General features: G+C 40.1%; 1 protein-coding gene across 2 annotated transcripts; it reads right to left on the reverse strand.

Moving 5' to 3' along the window:
- Positions 1-3,270: 3,270 nt before the first annotated feature.
- On the reverse strand, positions 3,271-14,860 carry LOC134676932 (uncharacterized). 2 transcript variants are annotated; one of them, XM_063535342.1, is made up of 7 exons: positions 14,701-14,860; positions 11,380-11,607; positions 9,067-9,201; positions 7,919-8,027; positions 7,293-7,468; positions 5,290-5,376; positions 3,271-3,438 (listed from the first exon to the last, which is right to left on the reverse strand). In XM_063535342.1, the coding sequence occupies exons 1-7, from the start codon at positions 14,738-14,740 to the stop codon at positions 3,365-3,367; spliced, it is 849 nt and encodes a 282-aa protein (XP_063391412.1). In that variant the 5' UTR covers positions 14,741-14,860; the 3' UTR covers positions 3,271-3,364. The 2 variants fall into 2 exon arrangements, with proteins under 2 accessions (XP_063391412.1, XP_063391490.1); XM_063535420.1 differs by lacking the exon at positions 5,290-5,376.
- Between the last annotated feature and the right edge of the window lie 208 nt (positions 14,861-15,068).

Below are 15,068 nucleotides of genomic sequence, written 5' to 3' on the forward strand. Positions count from 1 at the left end.
GTCTTGGATGATCAGTTTACTCTGCAATGGCTGTTCAATGGAAGCGAAGTGTATGAGTGGAGGCCCGGGACGGCGCCTAGAGTTAGTGGCGTGTTGGAGGGACGGCTGAACCTGGATTATAAAGTTTCAAGTAAGTGTTCTTTATTTACAACACAATGGCCATAGACTAACTAGTGGTTCCAGAGCTGGTGCAAGCTGGCAACGCCGCCATCTTGGACTGCCATTACTCTGTCTTGGATGATCAGTTTACTCTGCAATGGCTGTTCAATGGAAGCGAAGTGTATGAGTGGAGGCCCGGGACTGCGCCTAGAGTTAGTGGCGTGTTGGAGGGACGGCTGGACCTGGATTATAAAGTTTCAAGTAAGTATTCTTTATTTACAACACAGTGGCCATATACAAACTAGTGGTTCCAGAGCTGGTGCGAGCTGGCAACGCCGCCATCTTGGACTGCCATTACTCTGTCTTGGATGATGAGTTTACTCTGCAATGAAGTGAAGTGTATACGAGTGGCGGCCCGGGACTGCGCCTAACGTGTTAGAGGGACGGCTAGCTGGGTCTGGATTATAAAGTTTTAAGTAAATACGAGTATTTATGGTATTAAAATTTACTTAGAAGAAATAATTATCTCTTCGCTTTCTTACACGCAGAACTTCCATAGTTAATTCCATGCCCTTTTTAGCTTCTTAAGATATGATTTCCGGGATAAAAACTATCCTATGTCCCTCTGGGGCTCAAATTATCCATTACCAATTTCATCTCAATCAGTCCAGCGGTTAAAGCGTGAAGAGGTAACAGACAAACTGACGGTGTTCCTTTCGCATTTATATTGTTCATTCCACAGATGTAAGCACCCGACAGCAGCGTAGCCTGCTGCGCATCGTACAAGCGGGTCCGGAGTTAAGCGGCGACTACACGTGCCGCATCCGAAACGACACCGGCGCCAACGCGAGCCAGACCGCCACGATGCTGGTCTTCAGTCAGTTGACTCTTTATTGTGAGATAAGCAACTATAAGCTAATGTGGCTTAATTTATTTAATCTTTGATTGATTGATTGATCTGTCACATCATTGTTTTTTTTATATATATTCTTTTAAAGAATGGGCTTTCTTCAGTTACCTATGTAACGAAAAATGAAGTGGTCCTTCGAGCCGGATATTATCCATATAATACTTTTAAATGGAACCAGTCTTGTCTTGTGATTGATTGATTGATCTGTCACATCATTGTTTTTTTTATATATTCTTTTAAAGAATGGGCTTTCTTCAGTTACCTATGTAACGAAAAATGACGTGGTCCTTCGAGCCGGATATTAGGTATCCATATAATACATATAAATGGAACCAGCCTTTTAAATCCTACTAAAAACTAAGGAGTTTTTATAATGATATAGGAGGCAAATGAGCGCCAGAGGGGTTGTAAGTGCGTTGCCGGCCTTTTAACACATTCAACACCAAGAACCCGACTGTCGGGTACACTGTTCGTAGCGACTACGCGCTACATACGGCGAAACCGTGGCTACGCGCTACGAGCGTAACCCGTAGCACTTAGTGGTAATGAATGTGTTAAGATTGCGGTGTACTTACCTATGCTCTTTTCTTGAAGGTTTCTTGGTCGTAACGGCACGGCGGTAGTTTAAGAGCATTTTCATTTTGTGAACATATTGGTTATTAATGTTTTCAGGCCCTGAGAGCGAGTTTGTTTTGGATGTGCAGCCAGAGGGCGACAACACGTTGAACATTAGATGCATCGCTCGCGGACTCTACCCGCAGCCGGATCTAACTCTCGAGTATAACCAGTAAGTGAAAACTGTTAAAAGCCTATACTTTTAACGCGACTAGCGAAGTAGGAGCTACTTCGCTAGTCGCTACCTTACATTCCTTTTTGTTGAGCAAAATTATGGTAACGTTTAACTACTACTATTTGTGATTTACCTACATGTGCGTTGTAAAACTTAAATATAAACATGGGCGCAACTACTAATGTGCCGTCGGGAACATTTCAAAATTGCGATATTTCCACATGGCGAAATTTCGGGAACTTCTCAATTTTTTTATGGGGATGGAATGGAGAGCTACGCATTATCAAAATTAAAGTTTCCTTTGTTTTCTGTTTTCTTTGTTATTGTCCTGAAATGTCATAGAACTTTTCGAACTTTTAGGACACTTTTTGGAGCCAATACCACAAGCACAGCGAGTCCCTAATATTTATTAGACCAGATAGATAATGGTGTGGTGATGATAGTGCTGATTTATAGATTTTAATAATGGGTACGTTCGCAATAAAAAAGGAAAAATATATTACACTTTAGTAGAAGTGATTTGTGGTTACCATTTCAGCTCCCCGGTGGCCCAGCAGCAGCGCGTATGGCGCTCAGGCGCGCTGTTCTCAGCGGAAACTTCCACCCGCGTGCGTGCGCCCCGCGGCCGCGCCGTGTGCCGCCTGCAGCTGCCGCTCGCCGGCTACGCGGCCATGCGCTCCTACTTACCAGGTGAGGTGAAAGGCCTGTGCACACGCTTGACGTGTGACGTACACGTCCGCTGAAATGTTGGAACCGCACACGCACACGTCACACAAGCGGTGTGCCGTCTCTCATAAGAATCTGTACACAACAACGCTGCACGCGCACGTGCACGTCACGTACACGCAGCCGGTATGCACAGGCCTTTAACCTTTTGACCGCCAAAGTCGTCAACTGACGCGCGCGGCTGTCTACAGCCCAATATTAACCTTGGTCCATTCTGATAAGGTTCACGATAAGGCGCCGCACGCGATTGGCGTGGCGTTCAAATGGTTAAAGGGCGGGGACCCCGTCTTGGAGATGAAGTGAGATAACTCTACCGCTTATGCGCTCTAAACGCTTCACGTAAATAATGGACGCCCCTGCCAAGTCATCAAAGTAGGCCCTAAAAGTAAACGGATTTTCTGGTCTAGGTCTTAGACAACCGCTGGCTACGATGAACTAAAGTAGTACACTAAAGTAGTAATATTTGTTGTTTCAGATAACGACGCAAAAAATGTGCAAAGCAACGCACCAGCCTTCATTTATGCTTCCATCATTTTAAGTATCGCCATGGTAACGATTGGATGCGTTTTGAGGTAACCACGTATGAAGCACTGGATACAATTATGTATTATTAGGAAATAATCCTGCAAAAAGAATACTGACAGCCAGGCAGGCTCGCAGGTATAAGCAATTTTTATCTTCTCTAGGGATCTCTGTTCAATTTAATGAAATAACTTGGTTTAACAGTTCAATAAAACCCAATAAATATTTCTGATAACTTTAATAAAAAAATAAATTGTTTAACAACAGCGATGAAACTTAAGTAATCATATAAATTAGACTATTGTTAGTATCACATGTTAGAGCTGCAGGTGTAGAAGGGTCGCGAGGGCCGCCAGCGCCCAAACTGCGGTCGTGCGTTCGGCGCCGTCCGCTGCAAACAAACAATCATAGTAACTTGCAATAACATGTACAACGAAGCACGTAAAAATATCTGATATACCGAGTGTGGCCTGTAATACGAGCAAAAAACTAAACTGTATGCTGTACTCCTCACACTGACCAACATTTGTTAAGTAATTTTTAAAAATAACTTGTGGTTTGATTTTTAATACACTTTAAAGTTTATGCTAAGACGCAATGTATTGCGAATTTTGTTATGTTTAAGGCGTGACAAGCAACTTCAATCACAATGATATGGCGTGGCGATGGCGTCCATTGAAGATAATATTTATTTTGTATGAAAAATAGGGAGTCTAAATACTTCATAATTTTTAAAAGTTGTTGAACAAAAGTGTCACCATTTGAGGAGTACAATCTATGTTTTAATTATTTGCTCATGTTACAGGCCACACCCGGTATATATAGGTATGCTTAACCTTTTAATGCACATAAAATAAGGTAGTGAGTTCAAAGGTCCTTGAACGTCAAAAGCAACGACGACGTACTATTAATAATGAATTTGGCGAGGAAAAAATGCAAACAGTCTAAAGTTACATGTCGTTTTCGATCAAAGTTCATCGCGTAATAAAGGGTTAAGTATCTTATTAGACATGATAAACTAGAGAGTCATATATTGTACAAAAACTGCGAAAAATAACATGCTAAAATATAATTTGGGGAGTAAGGGTCGTATTATTTATGTGTACATAATTGTATGTGTTGTGTATTCGTAAATAATTTATAACGAGAGGCTGCGTCCTCAGTATCTTTCATAGGAGGTTAGGATATTAATAAATGATAATACATTTTCTTATTGACGAATATCACACATGGTTGATATAGTTTATAATTGGCACCCAACGTGGGGATCTGGCCCCACGTTGGGTGCCAAAATGGGAAAAGGGACGAGCTCAAAATTTTTCACTGTTAGTGTATTCTTTATAATAGTTGCTTTAATTAAATGTAATTAAATAGACAAATACTCATATTGACTTAAAAATGACACTATTAATTTGAGTTATAATAGATAACAGTCAAGTGATGAACCCACTTTTATTTGTTAGCATATTATATACCTACATAAATTAAATATAGTTAATAATACAATAATAATACATATACAGCGGTGCCAGCCTTTCTGTTGCGCGTGTATTTTGTAACCTCCAAGCGTTAAAACATGCAAGCAATCTAGGAACACTGACACTCAGTTAACACTAAACTAAAAAGACAAGGTATGGATTTCAATTAGGCGACTTAATATTTCCTATCTAAAACATATGGGTAACTCGTAAAAGTTTCGAAATGTTTAATTTTGGTAAATGTATATAATACACATTATATCGTCACTTAATGGTATCGAAAATATTTACAATATACTTATGTGTGAATAACATACAATATGCTCTCCTACCTTTACAAGTGGTATATTATAAATGTGTTCTTATAGAAGTCATTTGATTCAGAACAACATTGCACAAGAAAATTCTAGCAGATTCACAAAAATCACCCAGTATAAATAGAGTGAACTGCCGTTGGTAACTAACCCCCTTATTCATAAACGTTTACTAGAGTTGACAAGCCGATAATAATCGTTTGTCCCTTTCCGACGTATTCGTATGATGCAAAGGAACAAACGATTTTATCAGCTTGTCAACTTTAGTAATCGTTTATGAATAAGGATATAAGGGTACGTGTAAACTGGACGTTCGAGATGCGGCGACCAGCGTGGCGTCCGTGGCGGCGTCTATAATACAAATATATGCGAGAGCCCTAGTGTACTCTCAAATACCCTGGACGCTCGACGCAACGCGCCGCTGGTCGCTCGCCGCCGAGGCACACTTACGGGTAGGTTCGGTCCCGAGCGCCGCGGGGACCTCTGTGGAGTCCGCGGTGTCCTCCGGCGCAGCGGTGCTGGTCGCGAGCCACCCATCTGGCCACGACAATACGTTAGTGCCACACGGATTAGACGCATGCCACGGTCGGCCGGGGAGCTAGCTATTTTAGTTTATTTCTTGCAAATTCTAGGAGCTGCTGGCTATTCTGTCTTGGAAATTTAGTTGGTATAGGTACACAAAGTACCTATTTACTTTTTTCTCACTGGTAAACCAAACTGGTGCTTGCGCTATACTTTAGCCATTGAGTCACAACAGACAACTTTTCATAACCAATCTAAAACACCCCCACTTTCAGAAGTCAAACTGACTGACTTTTTGAATGTCCATAAAGTAGTATTTACCATAAAGTAGTAGTAGGTACGTTTACCTATAAAATAACATAAATCGTTATTAAATGACGTAATTATTTTGCAGCTAGCTCTCCCTCTATAAATACTTGTCAGTCTCCTTATTGTTACGTTACTTTGACGCACTACTAAAATAACTAGCTATAATGGCCACATTGCTAACAGGTACCTAACATAGTTTATACAATTATATCGTACACTTCAGGCGTAAAACATAAAAATAGTTTTAACACACGTTTTGGCAAGCTGGATTGTACTAAGCTCTATTTCTTCTGTAAATGTACCATATAATTAGTAACGGCAAAACGTACTACTCCTGTCGGCAGACTACTAAGATTACCACGTAATTTACATTACAAAAACAACCAAACCTTGTAATACTAAATACCCGAAGCATTTATTTACTTGAAATGTCATAAATTCAAATAATACTTACCACTTTAAAACCTTCTATAAAACAGGCACAATGCAAATCATAGTTGTATTAAAAGTATTAAATACATTCCTAATCAGCCAAGCAGGCCATCACAAGATGCTGTTACTGCATGCTCTAGCTTCATCTAATAGTGCAGGGGTCTCCAAGCTCTTTGAGGGGCACTGCACCATAGAAAAAGCCGTGCGGGCCAAAACAACTTTTATGCCTGCTGCATGCTGTTGTGGGCCAGGCTAGGTAGGTACTTCAACGCGTTTTAGACTTCACTATTTATCGGATAGAGTGGTGTAAACAGACTTAGCCCCCATTCTCACGACAGCTTTTTCAACGCGCGTTAGAAAAGCGCTTAAATATGTCCGCACTTTAAATTCGATTTAATGACCAAGGCTTAAAGTCGAAAATCGAACAACACTTGATAAAAAGCGCCACCGCTGTCGTGTGAATACATACATGGTTATCCATTTGTGTCATTCAAACGCTTTTTTAACGCGCGTTGAAAAAGCTCCCATGCGAATGGGGGCTAAGGGTTGACTTCGGTTCGGGAGTAGGTACATGGGACAGGGAGAGGTAGATTACTCCGATACGCAGTGTAGCCTAAAACGCGTTTTCTAAACTCCGAAAATTGGAAGGACTTGCTGGCCGGACCCGGCCTTGGACCATAGTTTAGAGACCCCAGCAATAAGTGTAACTACTTACGCAAACTACCATGACCACGAGGCGATATGACCCGTCTTAGGAATTTACTCTTTATCTAAATAGATGAACTGTAATACTTGGACATTTAGTTTAAAACACATAAACCTTGCTACTGTAGGAATCGATTATCAAATCCGCGTTGCGTGGCGTTTTAACGACACGTACTGCGTCACTACGGAATAAACTATTAGGATTAGGCTCATGAGTAGCTTTAGCTTTAGGTAGGAATCTTACTTTCGTCTTACAAATGACTAACATGGATACACGGCTACAGTGTAACTGTACAGAAAAAATAGGTTACACACGTGTCCTACTCAAAATTTTGTCGGCGAATTAAGACATATTTTTACACTTGATTGAACCTAATATTTTAAATTTCCATGAATTTCCGTTCAGCGCATTTTGAGTCCTAATCATACAGCAGTAAGGTTTAATTTCAAAAACAACCCTGGCATCTGGCCAGCATCGAACATACCTGAGTGATAAGTGTCAGCCACCGCCATAACATCCGACGTGATGACTTCATCTTCAAAGGAGAGTTTGCAGGAGATCTCCACGCCTTCGATGTCTTGCCGGTTGAGTGTTGCGTTGGCGGAGACGTTGTATAGCCCGTCGATCGGGCCTTCTAGCACTGTGGTGTTGAATGTGGTGCTGGAAGTTTGGAATAATACTAGGATGACAAATGGCCATCGAAAATCGAAATTTTCAATGTATCGGGACGACAAATGTAACAAAAAGTGACGTAACGATCCCCATACCTACACTATTTATAATTCGTTTGTTGAATAATTTTACGGTTTAGACTCACTTGTTTTTAGTCACTCGCGCGACATGTTTCGGAAAGCCTAGGTCTCCTTTCTCAAGCACTAACAGTGCGAGCAGCATTCACGACGGCCGTGTTTCGCGCACCTAGGAGACCTAGGCTCTCCGAAACATGTCGCGCGAGTGACTAAAAACAAGTGAGTCTAAACCGTAAAATTATTCAATGTTAGTATGTTTCACAACAGTTTAAATTCAATTCGTTTGTTATTCTATGAACTCTTAATAAAGCTATAAGGCGCCCATTTTATTCCTAAAGCCCCAGCGTTTTGAGGTACTTACCTGTCGTAGCTGATGGTGATATCAGGCTGGGGTGCTACCCCGAAGGCTTCGCAAACCACTAACACTTCTTCTTCGCCTTCAAATGATAACTTCGGTCCATCTCCTATGCCTGCAACAGAAGTAAAGTTAGCGAATAGTGACTGGATAAATGATAGAATATCATACAAAATTACCTCGAACAACTCCGCTCCGAATGGAATTACATCACCCGGCGGGAGTAGATTGAGAAAAATCGAGAAAGGCTCAGTTCGAAAGTTCAAAATGGCAGTAGCGGCACAGTATGCGTTAAGATCGTCAAGCTTAAGTGGATAGGCATGTCTGCCGCATGCACCAGGAAAGGGGGACCAAGATGGTTACTGAGTGGGACCCACGGAACACCATAGACGGTGCAGGCCGAAAAGGAGACGGCGGGCCGACTTGGACGCATTCTACGCCAAATGGTGGGAAACGTGGAGAAGCCTTTGCCCAGCACTCCCAGCAGTGAAACACCAAAGTAGGCAAATAAAAAAAAAGTGCTTTGATTGCTTATTATTTTCAGTAAATAACAACTTTTCTTGTTACCCTGGTTACGCCAAAATATTTTAAACTGACTGGCCCAAGGAGTTTACACACACATTGATGCGAATACAGACATATCGTGCACACATATGTCTTTTTGTCATTTGTCTTCTTGTTTTTGTCTTTATATGACAATAATATTATAAAACCGGGCAAGTGCGAGTCGGACTCGCGCACGAAGGGTTCCGTACCATAATGCAAAAAAAAAAACAAAAAAAAGCAAAAAAGAAAACGGTCACCCATCCAAGTACTGACCCCTCCCGACGTTGCTTAACTTTGGTCAAAAATCACGTTTGTTGTATGGGAGCCCCATTTAAATCTTTATTTTATTCTGTTTTTAGTATTTGTTGTTATAGCGGCAACAGAAATACATCATCTGTGAAAATTTCAACTGTCTAGCTATCACGGTTCGTGAGATACAGCCTGGTGACAGACGGACGGACGGACGGACGGACGGAGGGACGGACGGACGGACGGACGGACGGACGGACAGCGAAGTCTTAGTAATAGGGTCCCGTTTTACCCTTTGGGTACGGAACCCTAAAAACGATATCCGTACTCTGGCGTGTCCGCCCTGTGGTAATACTCACTGTATACCACCATGTCCGAGGAGTTTCTCCTTTCTTGGAAGTCTTGCTCCTCCTCCACTTTGCACTCGAAAGTGCCGGAATGCTCGGGCTGCAGGTCCCATAGCGCCAGATTGTGTTTGTCTTCTTCTATTAATGCTGTTAACATACAATAACAATTGTTAAGTGAATTACAAAGAAAAAATACAACTAAAGACCCAAGAACATCAGATTACAATGCACTGCATCTAGAACCAATTAGGAACGATTATCTATGGAGACTATGACATGTCTTCTGCTACGATTTTTTTAATTATAATTTTAAATACATTTGTAAAAGATGATCCCACCAAAAACATTCTGTAAAAAACTAGCCAAGTCTCGATGGAGCTGCTTGTTTATCTCTAAAAAGTAATGAAATCTAGACAAAGTCGTGCCAAGTCTAAGGTTCCTTACTGCGATTTCTTTATTATTATAGTTAATGTTGTGTGACTTGGCCGTTGAAGGGTACACAAGGGTACAAAACCAGGTGCTCCATGACACCATTGCACCAATCTGTCGCCAGAACCGCTACCCATTGACGATGGAAAATTGCCACTTGGAAAACGTTGATTCAATAACCAGTCAATTGTAGGCTTGATAAAGCTGCGTATTTCAATAATACTTATGTATGGGCGAGCCTGAAACAAACACTTCTTTTTGGTGCAATGGCAGATTGGTGCAATGGTGTCATGGAGCACCTGGTTTTGTACCCTTGTGTACCCTTCAACGGCCAAGTCACACAACATTAACTATAATAATAAAGAAATCGCAGTAAGGAACCTTAGACTTGGCACGACTTTGTCTAGATTTCATTACTTTTTAGAGATAAACAAGCAGCTCCATCGAGACTTGGCTAGTTTTTTACAGAATGTTTTTGGTGGGATTTCACTTCTTTTTGTAGAAACGTGGGAATATTGATTTATTTTATTAGATTTTCTTATTTAACACATTTTTTTTCTTTTTAGGAGTAGTTTTTTTATTATTACAAATCTTTCTTTTCTTTTTTTCCGGTTCTGATTCTTGTACAGTAGCAACAGTTTTTCGTATTGCCCATTCATTAAATTTAATAATTAAATAATAATCAGTAATCCGTCACTAATCATCATATAATGACTTGGCAATCGCACATAATGCTTTACTCGTACCGTACTCGTAAATATGTGTAATGCTCAAACTGCAATTAGCGCTAGCGTTATGTTCAATTAGAATTATTTTTAATAGGTGACGATGATCCTTTTGTCATTATGCAGCCGTGCGATGGCCAAGTCATTATACGTATTACAAATTAAAGATATCTTATTGATACGGTTTTAACACCCCCTGGCACTGATTAAAATAACCGACTTGGTTTCACATTACATCTCAAAACTTTTTTGTAGTAAAAGCGTTGCGAGACTTGCACCTTTTTACATGTAATGTTTTTGATGGGATCTCATCTCTTTTTGTAGGCAGTCCTTCTTTTCGGGTACTCATACCCATACTATGTATACACATATCATAACTAAACATATCTTCATTCATACTCACATCGTACATCGTAGTGTACCTTTACTTTACCTACTATTTGTAGGAACTGCAACAGTAACTTTGTAATATCATATATTTATATGGGATTACAAACTTACTTATGCAGTTCTTAGATCTTTAAAACGTGACTGATATTGCAATATTTTTAGGTTTTCCCTTTATGTGGCCATTAAACCCTAACTCTGTACCAAATTTCAGCTCTCTGAGTTTATGGGAAGTACTAGTTCTATTCTGATGATCATGAGTGAGTTTCATAAATGCGAAACTTTGCTTTAACTTAACTTCGGAACTAAATGACCTACAGACTTGAAATTTTGGATTTTAAGTATGTGATTATAGCTTACTGGATGACCAAAATTTCTGCGTTCTGGTCTTATCCAGAGGTTCTCAAATAGGGGCCTGAAAATGCGGCGAAATGGTTCCAGTAAAGGATGGTACGGCAGTGTTTGCTTCGCGCTCGACTTGGCGGGGGCACTGCCGTGCCCCCCGATACGTAATTGCAACATTATAAGCAAATTTTAAGGGATTTTTATTGCCGTGAGCTCTGGTGGCTCCATGACTTAACAAGAAATTGATCTAATTGTTTAAATTCTAAACCTTGAGCTCGAGCACGCGAAATACGACTGCTACGCCGTCTGCTTCAAGTTTTAAGCTTTTATCCTCATTTCATAAGTATGGTCCCATCTGGCATGCATGTCCAGGGACGAAAAAAATTGAAACAGAAACAACTGTAAGTATATTTTTTCTCAGACCTTTTTTCCCACTTACTGATGTTAAGGAGCGGCTCAGTCCTCGGTATGATGATTTTCTTCTCGGCCCCTAACGCGCGCTGGTATATCATTATCGGCGTCGGCTCGTCTGCGCCCTCCGGTTTCCAGAACCACTTCACTATGGTCTCCTTCTCTGTGCCATCGTGCTCGCATAGCAACTCGGCATCGCTGCCCTTCTCCACTGCTTCTGGTACGGAGAACTTTGATATGTCTAACTGCTGACTCACTGGAAAAGTTGAAGACGCTAATTAGACGCTTTCAAATAAAAGAAGAAATGTTTTAAGTTCTGTTTGTTTAGATACTAACAGTTTATTTTTTGTGAAATTCGTTTAATAAGGTTTCTAAGTAAAGCTATAGTTTTATATTAACTGATCAAGTCTGCTCTTGGTTCGTTCGGTTCAAAAATGAGATAATGTTTTAAGTTCGAAAGACGCACGATAATAAAAAAAAAACTCCTTTTTTCGGACCATAAAAATAAGCAAAATATATTAAATCTTGCGACTTTTAAATCAACCGTTTCGAGTGAAATTCCCATTTCACGAGAACTATATTTCTTTTAATGTTTCTCATTAGGAGAACCTTTGATATTTTTAGACGCTTTGGTGCACATTTAGATCCGCGCGGACATCCGTCGACTAATGTGCAAGCTTTGACACTTTTGGCGGTGCGTTTCGTAATAGCCTGGTTGAAATACCTACTTAGAATAGAAGAACGAAAGTGGTTTCATGTGAGTTCCGGATACACTGGATAGCAGATATTCATCAACGGAGCAAAGTTAGGATCACCTATGAACTTTTCATTTGTAATATCCACAGTTTTTGGCAGGATCTTGAGTATTTGTTTGCCAATGTTGATGAAATTAGGCAGAAACGTACCTAGTTACAAGTACGAGAACCTTAAAACTGTGGAAAGTAATCTGCGTCAGTTTGTGTTGCTATTGCTACGATTCATTTAGGTAGTGTCTTACGTAAACTGCGCTTCTGCGCAACATCTTTTTACAAATGACGCATGTAAACATAGTCAAATATTTAATGTGTACCTACCTAACCTAGCCTATAGGGTTATGGCCTAAGTGCGGAAACCGGAACCATTAGTTAATAACAAAAGTTCCGTGAGACACAGACATATTTAAAACGGGTCACAAGTGTCACATCACAAACAGATGAGCCTGCGTCGGTTCGCCAACGCGTGCTTCAGTTGTAGCTCCTCGTTATTAATTGAAAAATGTCGATCTTCGACTTAAAAACAAGTGAGTGAACCGTCTTAATATACTGAACATAACAAATCGAGTGTCCTAAAGTTAAATAGAGTTCAGGGTTGAGGGTAGTGCATGCTAAGATAAGGCCAGGATCATTCTGTGCGGATCTACGGTAGTTAGCTATGACTATGACTCCATAGCCCCTTTAACAAGCCTCGGTGAAACTATGTTTTCAGATTTTTTTATGATTTGTGCAAATGTGCAGCAAGCAAGACAAGATGATGTAAATAAGGTGTAACTTAATGTATGGTCACATTAGCGTAGGAGTGGGAGGTGTGATACCGGCCCTAAAATCGATTTCAAGAAAACTTTCGATGTCAAAGAAGACAGGAATAGGGAATGCTCCAAAAAAATATAAGTCTTAAACTGAAGCTTTAGGTGTGGTAGGTACCTAATTAATATATTATTTATTCAAGAACCAATAGAAAGTAGGTACCTAATACAAGCAAATTAATAAAGCAGCATAGGTACCTACCTAGGTACAGGGCTACAGGGTAAACTACCTAATGATTGGCTCTCTCAATTATTGTTATTAGAATTATGGTAGGAAAGTCACCATCTGCTACTTCCGAAGGTCGAAGGGACCAATCACTGGAGGGTCGACATTAGTATAGTTTACCAATGTTTTGAGTAATGTAAACTGACATTGGTTATCGCGTACACGCACTAAGTATGTTGGTAAACAGTAAAACACCGGGACGTATGTAACTACACGACGGTCATCCATCGACAACGTTTATATTCGTACGCGGTCTTTTCACGGCACCGGCAATGAACTTGACTTCAATTGAATGACATTCAATTATTATATTAGGCGTCCTGTAGATTTAGATTCTAATTTGATAACATTTGGGACTTTATTGTTAGTAAAACTTCAAAAGCTCGCCAATATCTCATTAAATTAGGTCATATAGCGATGAATAAGATTATCTCGGCCAACCTTGAGGCGGTCCGGGAATGTTAAAAATACCTTCGCGGTGGCGCGCCGTGGGCCGCGAATGTTATTCATACAATTCTATAAAACGCGTGAATATCCTTTACTGGTTTTTTCGGCTATATATTTGAAAGTTAGCGTAAGTAACAGATAACATGAAAATAAATGTTGTGTAAGATGCTCGGGGAGATTTTTGAAAAATGGAACAAAGTAATTCCTGATAGACGCTCTAGCTAGATGTTTATTCGCCGTATTCGAGTCAAACTACGACTGATGAAAGATGACCCGAGAACAAATCTAACATCTAGATCCGTACCACCACGATCTATAAAACTATTAACAAGTAACAAGATGCATATTTTTCATACATTTCAAAGAGAATTTTCCGAGTTTTCCGCGGTTAAAGTTTATCTCGAGCACCTTTAGGTATATGGGTAGGTACTTGTAGAAGTTGCTAATTGGGAGTTCAGGCTTGTGTCCACGTTACAAGTCGGTACATATACAAATAATACGTTCACGAGTTAAATCACGAGTTTTGAAACGTGAAATCCGTAACTCTCTTATAAAACATGCATTGTATTAAGTAAATACATAGACCTTGAAATATATCGACGTTATCTAAAAGGTGAAACTGACCTACGACACCGACTATATTAAGCAGATTGCTTTAATTTCACGTTATCTTCTCAAAGATTAGAATAGAGATGACATCTCGCATTCAGCACCGCAGTCGACGGCGCCCGTTTTTCTCAATCGCGGTCACCACTGAATTTAACTCACTAACAAATATAACTCAAAACTCAGAAACAAATATAGATCGAAAGTGAAATGATATAACTTCTGACGGAGATAGAGAAGTATAGGTAAATAAATTATGCAAAACATGCATTTTGGGCATTTATGAAACTAAATACATGTGGTAACTATTTACTGTACCTAAATATCAAAATAACTAAAGAAATATGCACTATTTCAAAGTCAAATGCCAATAAAATTATTCATACATACCGAGATTGTTTACATGCAAAAAAACCTACGTAAATCTGCCGCTGAAAAACACCGCAATCATTTTATTCGCATTTTCCAAAACTTCACAACACTTCACGAATTTAGGTAAAAAATCTCACCTGCCACAACGCAAAGGACTAACGACAATGTCCGTAACATCGCGATTTAGGAACTTTTAAACTGTACGAGGAACTTATTGGTAAGGCGCACTTCGCGCGTTCAGCGGTCCGACTGACTGGCCGCCCGCCCTTCGCGCGGCCTTCGTGCGCTCAACCGAACGCGCACGAGTTTTACGACAACTCACGTTGGACGATCAGTTTCCGGATATTAGTTATGACTATGACGGTTATGATTTACAATCCATGTTTGTGAGAGGTCAGCTGTAAAGATTATGAATAAAATTACGACCTTGTTCTTAAAGCTTTATATATACCTACACGTTAAATACAATACCGCTAGTGCCTATAATTTAGGTATTTTAGGTAAA

This window comes from Cydia fagiglandana, chromosome 1 (assembly GCF_963556715.1).
Source record: "Cydia fagiglandana chromosome 1, ilCydFagi1.1, whole genome shotgun sequence".
In the NCBI taxonomy this organism is placed as follows: domain Eukaryota; kingdom Metazoa; phylum Arthropoda; class Insecta; order Lepidoptera; family Tortricidae; genus Cydia; species Cydia fagiglandana.